Source organism: Rhincodon typus, chromosome 11, assembly GCF_021869965.1.
Source record: "Rhincodon typus isolate 14 chromosome 11, sRhiTyp1.1, whole genome shotgun sequence".
NCBI classification, from domain to species: domain Eukaryota; kingdom Metazoa; phylum Chordata; class Chondrichthyes; order Orectolobiformes; family Rhincodontidae; genus Rhincodon; species Rhincodon typus.
In genome coordinates, this window is record NC_063342.1 from 16,103,747 (window position 1) to 16,118,582 (window position 14,836).

The 14,836-nt window shown below is 40.4% G+C and overlaps 1 protein-coding gene across 2 annotated transcripts in view; it reads right to left on the minus strand.

Annotated features, from left to right (window-relative positions):
* Positions 1 to 1,006: 1,006 nt before the first annotated feature.
* Positions 1,007 to 14,836, minus strand: part of vps26c (VPS26 endosomal protein sorting factor C) — a 46,565-nt gene continuing 32,735 nt past the window's right edge. For both annotated transcript variants that reach the window (XM_048602971.1, XM_020533659.2), the window contains exons 6-8: positions 10,797 to 10,947; positions 4,190 to 4,342; positions 1,007 to 1,285 (exon numbers count right to left, since the gene is read on the minus strand). In XM_048602971.1, the coding sequence (XP_048458928.1) occupies positions 1,203 to 1,285; positions 4,190 to 4,342; positions 10,797 to 10,947 (387 nt within the window). In that variant the 3' untranslated portion in view covers positions 1,007 to 1,202. The remainder of the gene's footprint in view (positions 1,286 to 4,189; positions 4,343 to 10,796; positions 10,948 to 14,836) is intronic.

Sequence of the window (14,836 nt, forward strand, 5' to 3'; positions counted from 1 at the left end):
GCAAACTACTTGAATTGCTGCAGTCCATGCCAAGTAAGAAAGCCTATAGTACTGTTAGGGAAGGAGTTCTAGAATTTTGACCCAGCATCAGTGAAGGAATTCCAAGTTTGGATGGTATGAGGTGGGAGGAACATTTGCAGGTGATATTCTTAAGTATTTGTTTTCCTTGTTCTTCTAGATGGTAGAGATTGTGGGTTTAGAATGTGCTGTCAATGGAGACTTGCTGTATACAATAATCTACGCAATTACAGCAAGGTTATATACAAATTATCACACCTTCCGTTTTTCAAGTTATTTCTCTTCAAATTAACCTCAGTTCTTTATTTGTACATTTAATGATTAGCAAACCTGTATTCCTCATTCCTTTTGCATCTGTAATCTATTCAGAGTTTTCTACGAATAAGTTACTTCCTTATTCCTCTTATCAAAATGTATCACTTCATATTTATCAAATTAAATTGTCAATTTCACAGCAAACTGATTAACTTCTTCTGTATTTGTCAGTCAGTGCTCCCCAGTATCAACTCCAAAATCTGTGGTTTACACCAAGTTTGGGATAATGTTACACATTGAATTCTAGAATCAAAATTTTTTACATAATTGGTGAACAACAGTAGTCCTGACACCATAGAACACCATTCGTTGTCTAAGTAACTACTTTCATCACCTTGTTTCATAGCCAACTTACTACCCATTTTGCTACTCGGCCTCTGGCTCCATATGTTCTGACATCAGGTGTCCACTAATGCATACCCAATAGGAAACTCTCTCAAAGTCATGTATGTTGCATGGCACTATTCAATATTACTAGTGAATCTATCAACATACCTTGACTATTATTTTAACATAGGCATCCTCAAGTCATCATCCTGACAAAATTGCTTCATTCTTCACTATTTGAAACTCTACAACAAATGTAGTTCTACACAGGTGTTTGAATTTTGCATTCAATATGCACACAGCATACTGCCCTGAAACACGCATACTGTACATAGGAAACACAACACAATGTGCAAATGTTTATTTAAGAAAAGACAAATCTCCATTTCTCAACGGTGCATGCCAATCAACCACTGGCTAGGTTTCGTAGGAAATGGGTTTTTCAAAATGGAATGTGAACTAATTTTCTTCAGATCAAAGTCATTCTTCTTGAATAGTGAATACCACATCATCGACAGTCAATCACTCCCTCCCTTTGAAAGTCAAAACCGGTAGATTTTAAGCGGGAAATTTTCAGTGATCAGATGGTCATCCTGGAGAATCACCACAATGTTCACTTCAAATTCTGAAAAAAAAAAGATGCAATTAGAACAGACATCAACTACACTCCACGATATAACCCTTCCAAATGAACCAATTAACTCAGCCATCATAAAGCTATGAGATTTGGAGTTTAAATTGAGATTTATAAATGAAAGATAAGCAAGTTTTGAAAATAAAGAAAAAGAGAACAACATTGGGATAGACAATAAATGCTGGCCTAGCCAGTGACACCCTTATCCCAGAATTTATTAAAAATTGGCTATGCTAAATTGCCCATAGTATCTACAGTGGGAATTGCAGGGGTGGGTCTGGGTGGGACACTCTTTGGAGGGTCAGTGTGGATTCAGTGGGACGAATGGCCTGCTTCCACACTGCAGGGATTCTATAAAAATTTGGTAATTCATGTTTGTAAACAGTAGATAACCATGTTTCGAGCATGAATTTCACCTTTTCTTCTGAAAAGCAGAAAGTGTTTCTGTCCAGTCTCACTCCAAAAGTAATTCTTTAACAGCACATTCATACAGTATTAACATATTGAAAGAATACAAGGCACTTCTCAGGGGTATTATAAAACAAAGTATGATACTGAGCTACAAAGTTAACCGTCATAAAACAAAAGCTTGGCCAAAATGGTAGGTTTTAAGGAGTATCTTAAAGGAAGCAAATAGAGGGGCAGAGAGATTTAGGAAGAAAATTCCAGAACTTGAGCAAAGGAAACTGTAGTCACAGCTAACAATAGTGGAGCGACTAAAACTGCAGATGCACAAGAGGCCTGAATCAGAGGAGTGCAGATATTTCTGAGGCTTGTAGGGCTGGTGAAATTACAGAGATAGATCTATTCAAGACCATGAAGCGATTTGAAAACCCAGATGGAAATTTTAACATCAATGCATCGCTCAACCAAGAGCCAATGCAGGTCAGCAAACATCAATTTGAGATAAGCCACTAGTACATTGGGATAGTCAAGTGTAGAGGTAACAAAGTCATGGATGAGAGTTTCAGCAGCAAATGAGTCGAAGCAGGGACAAACTCAGGCCATGCCACAGAGTTGTAGATAGGCAGCCTTTGTGATGGCACAAATAGGACATTCAACTCAGGAACAAATGCGACAGCAAAGTTGCAAACAGACATCAGTTGCCAAATCAGTAGCAGTAAAAAAATGAACAATTAAGCAATAAGTAAGCCCCTTTCAGATACAGTAACCTACCTTCTGGGAAACAGAATAGACTAGTTTGCTCACAAGCCTCTTACAAAGATAAATGATCTAATTTGGGATACCTTGCAATTTTTAATAGGTTACATGTTCCATACATTACAGAAGATAGTTCCATGAGCAATTAGGACTGACACCTTCACCATGTAGAGAATGTGGAATGAAAAGTATGCAATTTGCTGCTTCAATCTATACATTTAAGTACAATAGGATGGAGTGGGTGAGCAAACATACATGTCAGGCTGAAAAGTACATACAGTGCATCCCACAGGGATGGAGATGTATGGCTCATCCAAAAGCAAAGGAGCAGGCATAGTGTGTCCATACCTTCCAAAGTGTAACTAATAAAATGGCAGCATTTTTGATTAAAATAAAAGCCAAAACAACTGTGGATGCTGTAATCATGTGTTATTTATTGAATTCTTTACTGTTGGCTACTGTACGCACAGGTTAAAGATCAGTTAAATGTAACCTGCGAAAGCAAACAGGAGCCATTGAATGGCACACTCTGGTTCAAATTCACATTAACAGCTTGGTAATGTTGTGCACACTGCAGTTAACCTTTGGTGAATAAACTAACTGCAGCAATTGTACTTGAACAGGAACTTGTGTAGCAGGTCAAAGTGAAACACAGCTTTTTGAATCTAGCTAGTCCAGTCAATTCCCATATTTTATCTGTTCAATGTAGTTGAGGCAAACAATTTAATACATCTTCCAAAAATACTGTATAATGAATAAAGATAGCTGCATAGTCTGATTCACAGAATCCCTACAGTGTGGAACTAGGCCATTCACCCCAACGAGTCCACACTGACCCTCCTAAAAGCATCTCATCCAGACCCATTTCCCCTACCCTATCTCTATAACCCTGCATTCCCGATGGCTAACATAACCCCACATCCCTGATCACTACGGGTAAATTAGCATGGCCAATCCACCTAGCCTGCACATCTTTGGATTGTGGGAGGAAACTGGAGCACCCAGCAGACATGGGGAGAACGTGCAAACTCTACACAGACAGTCACCCAAGGGTGGAATCGAACCCGAGCTCCTACTATCGCGAGACAGCAGTGTTAACCATTGAGCCACCATGCCGCCCCTAATGTAACATTAGCAGCTGTGCTGAACTGCATTGCTGAGATTTGCCTAGTGCGCACTCAAGGCAGTGATGATGACCTCAGTCAAGGCAAGATGGCGCTGAAGGATGACGACATGGTTCCAGTGGAGGTGGTGCAGCTCCAGGACACGGCTGGGCCTGGGTACCTGAAGGCAGAGGTGGCGGCATTCCGGCTGTGGCAGTGCGTGGAGTCTCAGAACGCCTGAATGTTGGCCGACTAAGGGAAGGACTTTATGGCTTTGTTTATCTGGCGGAGGCAGGGAGTCATCTAGGTGTTTCCTTTTCTTTTGGCTGTTTCTTTTATTTCTTTTTTTAATCCTGTCTTTTATACACTATGATGGCACTAGAGAATGGCAACATTGTACATTTTTCACTGTGCTGCTGTAATCCTGTACTTGAGTACATATGACAATAAAATCTAAATCTAATCCAAATCTAATTGGTACCAAAGACCTAGCGTAACAGATATTGTCCATGCTGTCATTATTCCGTGTTCATGCTTAAACCAAAAAAACCCCACAATTCACAACTCTCCCCGATCAGCTGTCAGCCAGCTGTGTCGCGTTTTTCAGAAAACCAGCTAGGAAATCACTTACCAACTTTGAAATTGGTTGTTTCCAGTGTGGGGCAGGTAAAAAGTCGAGGAAACACCATGTAGATAGGGATGGATAGGCTTCGACAAATGTTGCCATCAGCTATTTGGATGTTTTGAATTTCTGTGGCATCTCTTGCATAACCTTCTGCACAACCTATTTTAATGGTCAAGGAAATGGATGGTTTAAAAAGACTTGCATTTGTACAAAATCTCTAATGATCTTAGAACCCTCCAAAGCACTTTGCAGCCATCGAAATACTTTTGAAGCGCAATCACTGTTGTAACATAGGGAAGAAGGCAGCAAACGTGCAATTAGCAAATTCTTACAAACAACAATGTCATCATAACCAGAAATCTAATTTGTTCAGTGAAGTTGATGGAACAAGAAACATTGGCCAGGACACAGAGGAACTTTAACTTTTAACTCCTTTCATTTTCTTCAGGTCAGATGGGTGGCCACGGGTACCCGAATGGGCCCCAGTTATGCCTGTTTCTTCATGGGGTAGAACAAAGAAAAGAGCAAAGAAAATTACAGCACAGGAACAGGCCTTCGGCCTTCCAAGCCTGCACTGACATGCTGCCCATCACAACTAAAAGCCCCTACCCTTCCGGGGACCGTATCCCTCTATTCACATCCTATTCTTGTATTTGTCAAGATGCCCTTTAAAAGTCACGTATGTGGGACATTCCTCATTCCAGTCCTTTCCCAGTCCTCACCCACAAGTCCTTCTCTGACCTGACCTGTCCGCACCCACCACCACCGCCTTCTGTTTGGCCAAGCTCATCCTCACCCTCCTTTGCTCCAGGAAGAAGCAGAGGGCCCTGAGACCATCCTAGTGGGGGATGAACGTTTAAAGGGATTGCACGTCCATGTTAAAATAGCGGCGGCTGGTGTCTGCAAACTGGTAATTCTGAAACTGGCATAAAGCGTTAGAGGAAACCTGGGCAGGGATTGAACCAAGGGAGAAAAGACTGAGTCAATGGGTCTGTCTGGACAGTCCTGCTTGTGGATTTTTGGAAGGAGGTAGGAGGTAGAAGTGAGCTGTGCAGAGCTCGGGGAACTATCAGCTTGGAGGCAGCGGTGGGGGGTGGAAATCACCAGACAAAATGAGGTCAGTTACCGTAGTTGATACAATGACCTGGGGGGGGGGGGGGGTCATGGTTCATGGGAAGATAGGAGGAAGTATCCGAGAGGTGGTGCTCAGCCTCTGCAATGTAGAGGTCAGTACACCAGACTACAACAGCACCACCCTTAAAGCAAGCTTAATAACAAAGTCAGGGTTGGACCTAAGAGCATGGAGTGCAGTCAGTTCGGAGGGAGATAGGTTGGATTGGGTGAGGGGAGGGCAGAGAAACTGAGGCGATCAATGTCATCTTGACTGATCAAGTGCAGATAAAACACCAGAGGGAGTGGTCCAGGTGGAGGGAACGTTGGAACTGGGTGAAGGGGTCTGTGGGATGGTGACAGGACTCTTGTCCAAAAGAAATAGGCACAAAGGTGAAGACGGCAGAAGAGGAGTTTGAAGTCATGTCGTGCCTGAAATTCATTAAGGTGGGGACACAGAGGGATAAAGCTTAGACTTTTGCTGAACGTTCTGTACTCTGCATCGGACAGCGGAAGGTTGGGAGGGATGGTGAATACCGGACAGGAAGTTGGGTTGGGGAGATGGAGTCAGGGGGAAGGGGAGAGGAGGAAGGTTCAACAGGGCCATGGGTATCTCTGGGTTGTTGCATCTTGTGGGCCTTGATGCCTGAAGGAAAAAGTCTCTGATTAGCCGGAGGATGAAGTAGAACCGTGGAGTGGTGCAGCTTGTAAAAATCACATTTGCTTGGGAAATGATTTTAAGCAAATTGTTTGAACTACAGGCTGACAGGTCTCCAGGTGCTGAGGGACTTCATCCTTGAAACTTAACACAAGTTGCTAGCGAGTGTGCATGCTGAAAATTGTAAACTGATGCTGGCATGACATCATATAAGGATAAAAAAAGGAGACTGGGAGGTGGTCTTTTTAATTAAGAAATACATTACTGTTGTAACTAGGAAAGATAATTCTGAAAAATCGTCCAGTGAAAATATATGGGTAGAAATTACAAAGAAGAAAGATCACCGATGGGATTATACTATGCCTCCCAATAGTAACAGGGAAATTGAGAAACAGATAAGTGGGGAGATCTCAGATATATGTAAGCATAATAATATTGCAATAATGGGAGATTTTAATTTTCCAAACATTGACTGGGGCTACGATAGTGTGCTTGGTGAATAATTTGTCAAATGTGTTCAAGAAAATTTTTATTAACATGTGGACGCTCCTACTAGAGAAGGAGCAAAACTAGACCTTATTTTGGGCAATAAGGCAGGGCAGGTGACTGAAGTAAAAGTGGGGGAACACTTCGAGTCTAGCGATCATAATTCTATTAGTTTCAAAATGGTTATGGAAAAGAATAAGCCTTCCATAAAAGTTAAAGTTTTTAACTGGAGTAAGGCAAATTTTAATTGTCTGGGACAAGAACTTTCAAAAGTTCGCAGGTAAAAGGACGTCTGACAAGTGGGAGGCGTTCAATAGTGTGATGATGAAAGTTCAGAGCATTTCGTTCCTGGTAGAATGAAGGGTAAGGCTGGTAAGATTAAGGAACAATTGATGAAAAGATATTGAGGTTCTAGTCAAGAATAAAAAAGAATCTGATTTTAGATATATGCAACTTGGTTCAATTGAATCTCTTAAATCAATATAAAGAGTGTAGGGGCATTCTTAAAAGAAGTCAGGAAGGCAAAGAGGGGATTTGAGAATAGCATTGGCAGATAAGGTTAAGGATAATCGAAAGAGATTCTATATTATAGAGGTGGGGTTATAACAGAATATAATAGAATACATTTAAGAGCAAGAGGGTAACGAGAGAGAGAGTAGGGTCTCTTAAAGATCATGGAAGTTGCCTTTGTGTTGAAGCCCAAGAGATGGGAGAGATATTAATTGAGTATTTCACATCACATTTACTGTGGAGAAAGAAACTGAGTCTTGAGAATGCACAGAAATAAACTCATGTTTCAAAAACAGTTCACACTACAGAAGAGTAAGTGCAGGAGGTCTTCAAGAATATAAAGATGGATAAATCTCCAGGACCTGATCTAACGTATCCCAGAACATTGTGTCAAGTAAGGGAGGAAATTACAAGATCCCTTGCAGAAATATTTGCATCGTTTATAACTACAGGTGAGGTGACTGATGACTGGATGATTGCTAATGTTGTACTTTTGTTTAAGAAAGGTTATGAGGAGAAACCAGGAAACTATAGGCCTGTGAGTCTGACTTCGGTTGTGGCTAAATTGTTGAAGGTGATTATAAAAGGTAGGATTTATGGACATTAACAGAGGCAAAGATTGATTAGGGATAGTCAGCATGGTTTTGTGTGAGGAAAATCTTGTCTCTCAAACTCGACAGAGTTTTTTAAGGAAGTTACCAAAAAGATTGATGATGGCAGAGCAGTAGACGTTGTTTATTTGGATTTTAGTAAAGCTTTTGACAAGGTTCTGCATGGTAGACTAATCAGTAAAATTAGGTCACATGGGATTCAGGGTGAGCTTGCCAATTGAATACATAATTGGTTTACCGCAGGAGGCAGCGTAATGGTGGAGGGTTGCTTTTTGACTGGAGGCCCGTGACAGCGGTGTTCCACAAGAATCGGTTCTGGGTCCTCTTTTGCTTGTTCATTTATATAAATGATTTGGATGACAATATAGAAGGCATGGTTAGTAAGTTTGTGTATGACACCAAAATTGGTGGCATAGTACACAGTGAAGAAGGTTTTCTAAGATTACAAAGGGATTTTGATCAAATGGGTCAATGGCCTGAAAAATGGCAGATGGAATTCAATTTGGATAAATGCAAGGTATTGCATTTGGTACGACCAACAAGCACAGGGCTTGTACAGCTCATGGTAGGGCCTTGTGTGTTGTAGAACAGAGGGACCTGGGTACGCAGGTACATAATTCTTTGAAGTTTGTGTTACATATAGACAGGGTGGTTAAAATGGCATTTGGGCACTTTATTTTTCAGTCCTTTTAGTATAGGAGTTGGGAAGTCATATTGAGGTTGTACAGGACAATGGTGAGGCCTCTTCTGGAATACTGTATCCAGTTCTGGTCGTCCAGCTACAGGATGGACATTATGAAGCTGGAGAAGGTGGAAAAGAGGATGCTTTACCAGATGCTGCCAGGTATGGAAGGTTTTAGTCATAAAGAAAGGCTGGATAGGCTGGGAAATTTTTCACTGGAGCATAGGAGGTCAAGAGGCGACCTGACAGAAGTTTATAAAATAATGACAGGTATAGATAGATTTAATGATAGTTGACTTTTCCCTAGGATGGGAGATTTTGAGTCTAGGGGGCACATTTTTAAGGTGAGAGGAGAGAGATTTAAGGGTGGTTCATGCATGGAATGAACTTCCAGAGGAAGTGGTGGATGTGGGTGCAATTACGTTTAAGAAGATATTTGGATGGATACATGAATAGGAAAGTTTTGGAGGGATATGGGCCAGGAGCAGGCAGGTGGGACTAGTTTAGTTTGGGATTATGTTCAACATGGACTGGTTGGACTGAGGGGTCTGTTTCCGTGCTGTTTGACTCTATGAAGGTTGCATACCCCAAACACTGGTGGGAGCAGACAGCATATTCATTTGGGTGCTTACAACAAGGAAAGTATTGACTGTGCCCAACCAGTCTGTGCATGCAAAACTCACACAGTGCCCAACGTTTGATGAGATTCTGCAATTAGATAACAAAATTTGCTGGATAAGTGGGTGTGCAAGGAATCACACCAAGAACCAATTTAACGTAAGTTATGCTTGCAGTGTGACGCATTTGCAAGAACTGGAAACTACATGTATGAATACATAATTGAGGTTAGGAAAATGTATACGTGCCACTTACAACTCAACAAATACCTGACAGCCATTCTTGCAAATTGTCCTGATAATTACAAAATTTGGACACTTGACGAAAATGCTTCTTTTTGGTCTTTTATCAGCAGTGTATGAGCTCTGTACTATCAAACAACTACGAATAGAATGTTATAATTTCTTCAGAAAGGAACCGAATACAAAAATAGGAGCTACGTTACACAGGACACTGGTAAGACCACTGCTGGAGTGGTATGTACAGTATTGGTTTCCTTATTGAGAATGGATATAAATGTGTTAGAATTAGTTCAGAGAAAGTTTAACAAACGAATACCTGTAGTGGCTGGTAAGCATATCCTTTCTTAGAAAGGAACAAGATCCTGAGCAGGTTTGACAGGGCTGACGTGGGGAAGATGTTTCCTCTTGTAGGAGAATTTAAAACCAGGCATCACAGTTTAAAAATAAGCAGTAACACATTTCTGAAGAAGGGTCCCGACCCAAAACACCAACTTTTCTGCTCCTCTGATGCTGCCTGGCCTGCTGTGTTCCTCCAGCTCCACAGTGTGTTGTCTCTGACTCCAGCATCTGCAGTTCTTGCTACCTCTTAAAAATAAGGGGTCCCTATTTAAGGCAGATAGAGCAAAATGCTTTCTCTCAAGCGTCCCAAGTCTTTGGAACGCTTCTTGGAAAGCAAGTGGAAACAGAGACTTAGAATATCTTTTAGGCAGAGGAGATTAGATTTGTGCTGAACAAGGTAATGAAAGTTATCAAGGGTCGGCTGGAATGTAGATTAGAGTTGCAATCAGACCTGCCATGAGGGCCAAAAGACACATTTCTGTTCCTCATTCATATGTTTGTATACATGTTCATAAATGTTCAATAAGGCTGCATGGTGGAACACCATCAACACCCCAGAACGTTAACATTGACCAGAAACTTAAGGTCTAAGTACCGTGGCAGCAACAGCAAGTCAGAGCATAGGAATTCTGCAGTAAATAACTCACCTCCTGATGCCTAAAGCATCTCCACCATCTAAAAGGCACTAGTCAGGATGGTGTTAGAACACTCTCCAGTTCCCTGATTGGGTACAGCTCCAACAACACTCAGTGAATTTGGCAAGATTCAGGACAAAGCAGGCCATTTAACTTAACATTTCTACCATCAGCACAAAATGACGGGTGTACCATCAACAAGATGTGTTCAGTAACTGTCCAAGCCTTTTTAAACAGCCCCTTTCAAATTCACAATCTCTACCACCTAGAATAGAAGGTACATTGGCATAGCACCACCTGCAAGTTTCCTTCTAAGCCACAAAACATCTTGACTCAAACACAGGAACTACATAACTACATCTGTTCCTTCACTGGCACAGGGTCAAATCTTAATCCCTTCCGAACAGCACTTGTAGGAGCACATACATCACGTCAACTCCAGTGGTGAAAGAATGCAGCTCATCACCAACTTCTCAAAGGCAACGAGGCACGGGCAATAACTACTGACCTTGCCAACAATGCTCACATACCACGAAAACAGATTTTTAAGTGTGTTTCATACAAAGCATGTCCAATAAAACTAGCTAAAAAACAGCATCGTGAAGAATCTTCCCTATTAAGAATATCCACTGTTGTGTGTTATGGTCAAATCTGATTTCTGCCTCCAACTGTCCACGCTGAAAAACGCAATCACTTAGCTATTACTGAAACATAACACTTACCACAGGTCTCCACACGCACTAGCTGAAGTTCGATGCTTTTGATGGGTATATCCGAGTTTTCCACCACTAATTCTCCAGTGAGCGGCTGTGTGATGACACAGTTTGTGGAATCGAGACGGCCACGGATTGCAAATCGAGGTAGTGTAGACCTCTGGAAAACAATTTTAAAAAGTCTGACAAGAAGGTATAAGACATTAAATAGACAAAAATTGACAGCCATGTGGCCAGCAAAACTATGAGTGCTCACTTTCCAAGTGGATGCTGAGCATATATCACCTAAAAGAGAAGATATTACAATTGGCATCCAGATCGGAGCTGGGAAACGGCAGCCTGAGCCAAATATGCCAGGGCTTAGGCTAACATACAAAGAAGTGGCTGGGGCACAGCACACCAATTTCACCATTAACTCCACACTAGAGCTACATATCTCACCCTACTTCCTTGCTCTTTCCTCAAATTTTTGAAATTCCAATCATTGAAATTTGTATTTGACTTGGCTTAATTGTCATTCGTGCAGTTTTTGAAAATAGTAAGTATGATCCTATACTTTGTCCAAGACGATTGGCTTGCTGGCCAGCAAAAATAACAATATTCTATTTAACCAGTTAATTTCTTTTGTAAGCTTGGATGTTCTATGAGATGTGAACAATAAGTATCTGGAATTAAGGTTCTAATGATGACCATGAATCCATTGTCGACTATCAGAAAAACCCATCTGGTTCACTAATGTCCTTTAGGGAAGGAAACTGCCATCCTTACCTGGTCTGGCCTACTTGACTCCAGACCCATAGCAATGTGGATGACTCTTAACGGCTGCCCTCTGGGCAGTTTGGGATGGGCAATAAATACTGGCATAGCCAATGATGACCACATTCTGTGAATGATTTTTAAAAAAAAAAAAAATGCTTTCTCTGTCTGTCTCTCATCGTAACAATATTGTTTTAACACAGCATCATCCTATTAATCTATATTGCAGTTTTTCAGGGTCCCAACATCAATCCTGGAAAAGAATGCGTCACACCTCATCACAACTGTTGCTTTTCATATTCAAAGCCTTGTAAACAAAACTCATTTTGCCAGCAATTCTGTTTTTAAAAATTTGTTCACCTTCTAAATCTCTTTGTTCTTCCATCTCGCAATTTCCACCATTTACGTTACATTTTCAGTCTCTTTCCCTGCAAACTGCACCCTCTCCCATCAAGAACACAACAGTTCATATTTGTAGGTATCGAATTATAATTGTCAATTCTCCTAACCTATATTTTCCTGCAGTCAGGTAAGGCATCCGTAACGCCCCTTAATTTGACAAGGACAAATTCAGAAATTATAATCTTCCATCTAAACCATTTAGGTATATTCAGAAGAGTCAATTCCAGCACATGCCTCTGAGTAGTTACATATGAGTAGTTACATAGTTACTTACAGCAATGCGAGTAGGAATAGAGGCATCATTTCAGGCTAAGACTTTTGAGTTTTTTATTTAAAATGCTCTTTACTTAGATATTAATAAGGAAAGAACCATTTGTATACAAAATCCTTGGAATATGTCACTTTCTAATTGTCTTTCAATTAAAGTTAGAAATGTTTTGCAAAGTGTGAATGGGCAACCATCATATTTGCCCAAACTCAATTGGTCCACTCTTGACCGTTCAGCAATTTTGATTCGTCAGTCCTACACTGACAGTCCTAGCAAAGATGACGAGTGACATTAGATACCTGCAAAGAGAATTTTTATTGCTTTAAATCTATTTCAAATGGTGCATCAACATTACTGAATTAATGCCTAACGTAACTTGTCAAACGTGTAAAGAAAATGGCTGTCCAATGACTCAATTAATGAACAAAATCCAATATATTCGAGTGTTATGTAAAACAGGAAGGTGCCAGGTTCAAGTCTCCATCTCTGCATAGTTAGTTGGAGACGTGATAGGAAGATGAAAAAAAAAAGAAGTTTTCACGTGCCTGTCCCTATCCAAAAACCCACACTGGGCATTGAAAGGACTGAGCACTGGCTAGGATTACCTCCATGTTTGAATAGTACATCAACGATGCTATTTTGATTCACAAACAAACAATAGTCTCTTAGATGCTGCATCAGAGAATGGCCAGTGCCTGTGGAATTACAATCTCAAAAAGTCAGAAGAATAGGATGAAAAATTGAGGGGATAAACAAACATTTGGAGGAAAAACTTCAAAAAGCAAGGTTGAGTTGGTTCGACCCTTGATGTCACAGACCAGCGATGGTAGAGAGTGGGAAGAGAAGCTGGCGACCATCCTTGGTTTCTACAGATCATGATATCACTTCCTCACACAAGCCGTAGTTACGAAACAAACCTCGGACTGTATTGTACAGACAAGTGCTCCTTGAAAAGATAACTATCAGTACAATGCAGCTTTTGTTGTCAATGCTAAAACATGTTCAACTACAATGAAGCATGTCATACAATCACAATCCCCACAAAGACCCTCCAAAATATCCTCCGCCTTGCAACAATGGCTTAAACAGCATTAAGATCTGAGAAATACCATTTGTGCTGGTGCTGTGCTTTCTTGGTTACTTCCTGTTATTAATAATTTTTCTTTACATCCTGTTGCTGATTTACCTTGTCCTCACCAAGAGGCATGTCTCCTACTGTAATATAATTACACAGGTGCTGATAACCTTCCAAAGTTCACTCATGTAGCAACTTAATGTTTAAAATCAGGGAATACTGACAAGATGTTCTGATGTTACGCATACACTTACAGAAAATTCTGAACACATCTCATTTCCCAAAGGATAATTTAAGATTGTCTATTTTGCATCTACTGGGGACTGCAACATTTTGGGGCCACAGGCACATAACCAATATCAACATTACTTAAACTGAAAAATGCACAACAGGACTAACATTTCATTCTTCTTCTGCCTAAATACTCTTAGACCTCTATGCAATAAGTACAGGAAGCTATTGGCTGTGAAATTATTGGAGGTGGGAAGGAAACTGTGGAAAACATTTCTAAGAAGTTTTAGCTTTAGCTAAGCAAATTTAACAAAGTCAAGTAAATTAATGTATTTAACATTTATTTTAATTTATGCAATTTAATGCAAAAAGACTGGAAGAATATCATTCAAACATTCATCAATAGACAAAATGACTTCCTTCTCTACTAAATGATTCCACATTTTACCACATGGGCTTTTACTTGGGAGAACTTTGGATGATTTCAGATGCTAACTATAATGGAGCATGTTTGAACTGGCTGTATGACTACGCCAGGTGGTAGCAGTGGCAGTGTTGCTGGACTTGTAAACCAGTGGCTCAGACTAATGCTCCAAAGATACACTGCTAACCCAACACGACAGCTGGTGGTATTTTCACATCGGAAGAGTGAAGTAGCATGGGATACGGATCTAAATAAGTACTGTTAAAATAAAGATAGTAATTTCAATACAAACATCATCAGATCTCAATTTTAAATAATTAGTCTGAAATAATCAAAACAAACAAACAGTGAGTATGGAAGCTAATTTATTATGAAGAGTCATCTGGTTCATAAAAGTGAGCTTTAGTAGGGGGAATCTGCTAACCTTTTACCAGCCTGATAGAAGTTTCAAGATCCATAATATTAATGGTTGATTTTTAACAACCCTCTGAAATAGTTCACCAAGACATACTGTTATTCAAGCTACTATAGAAAAATTGAGCAGTAATGAACAATAGACACATGACCAGACATCAGATTTGGCAACAAAAGGTGCATCTCTTGTAAAGATAATCGTATATTAAGATGAAATTCTGAATATGTACCACAAAATAAAGGGACTTAGCACTAAAGTTTGTGGAACCCCTTTGGAAACAGCCTTCTAGTCAAAGATACGTTGGATCTAGGAGCATAGGACTTGGAAGCAAGAATACGCAACCTGGCCTGCTCCACCATTCAACAATATCGTGACTGATCTAACTGTGGTCTGAATAAATTCGATGACCATGCCTTCATACTTTCTGGGGAGCAGAATTACACAGACTAATAATCCTGAGGCACAGTTCTCAATTCCA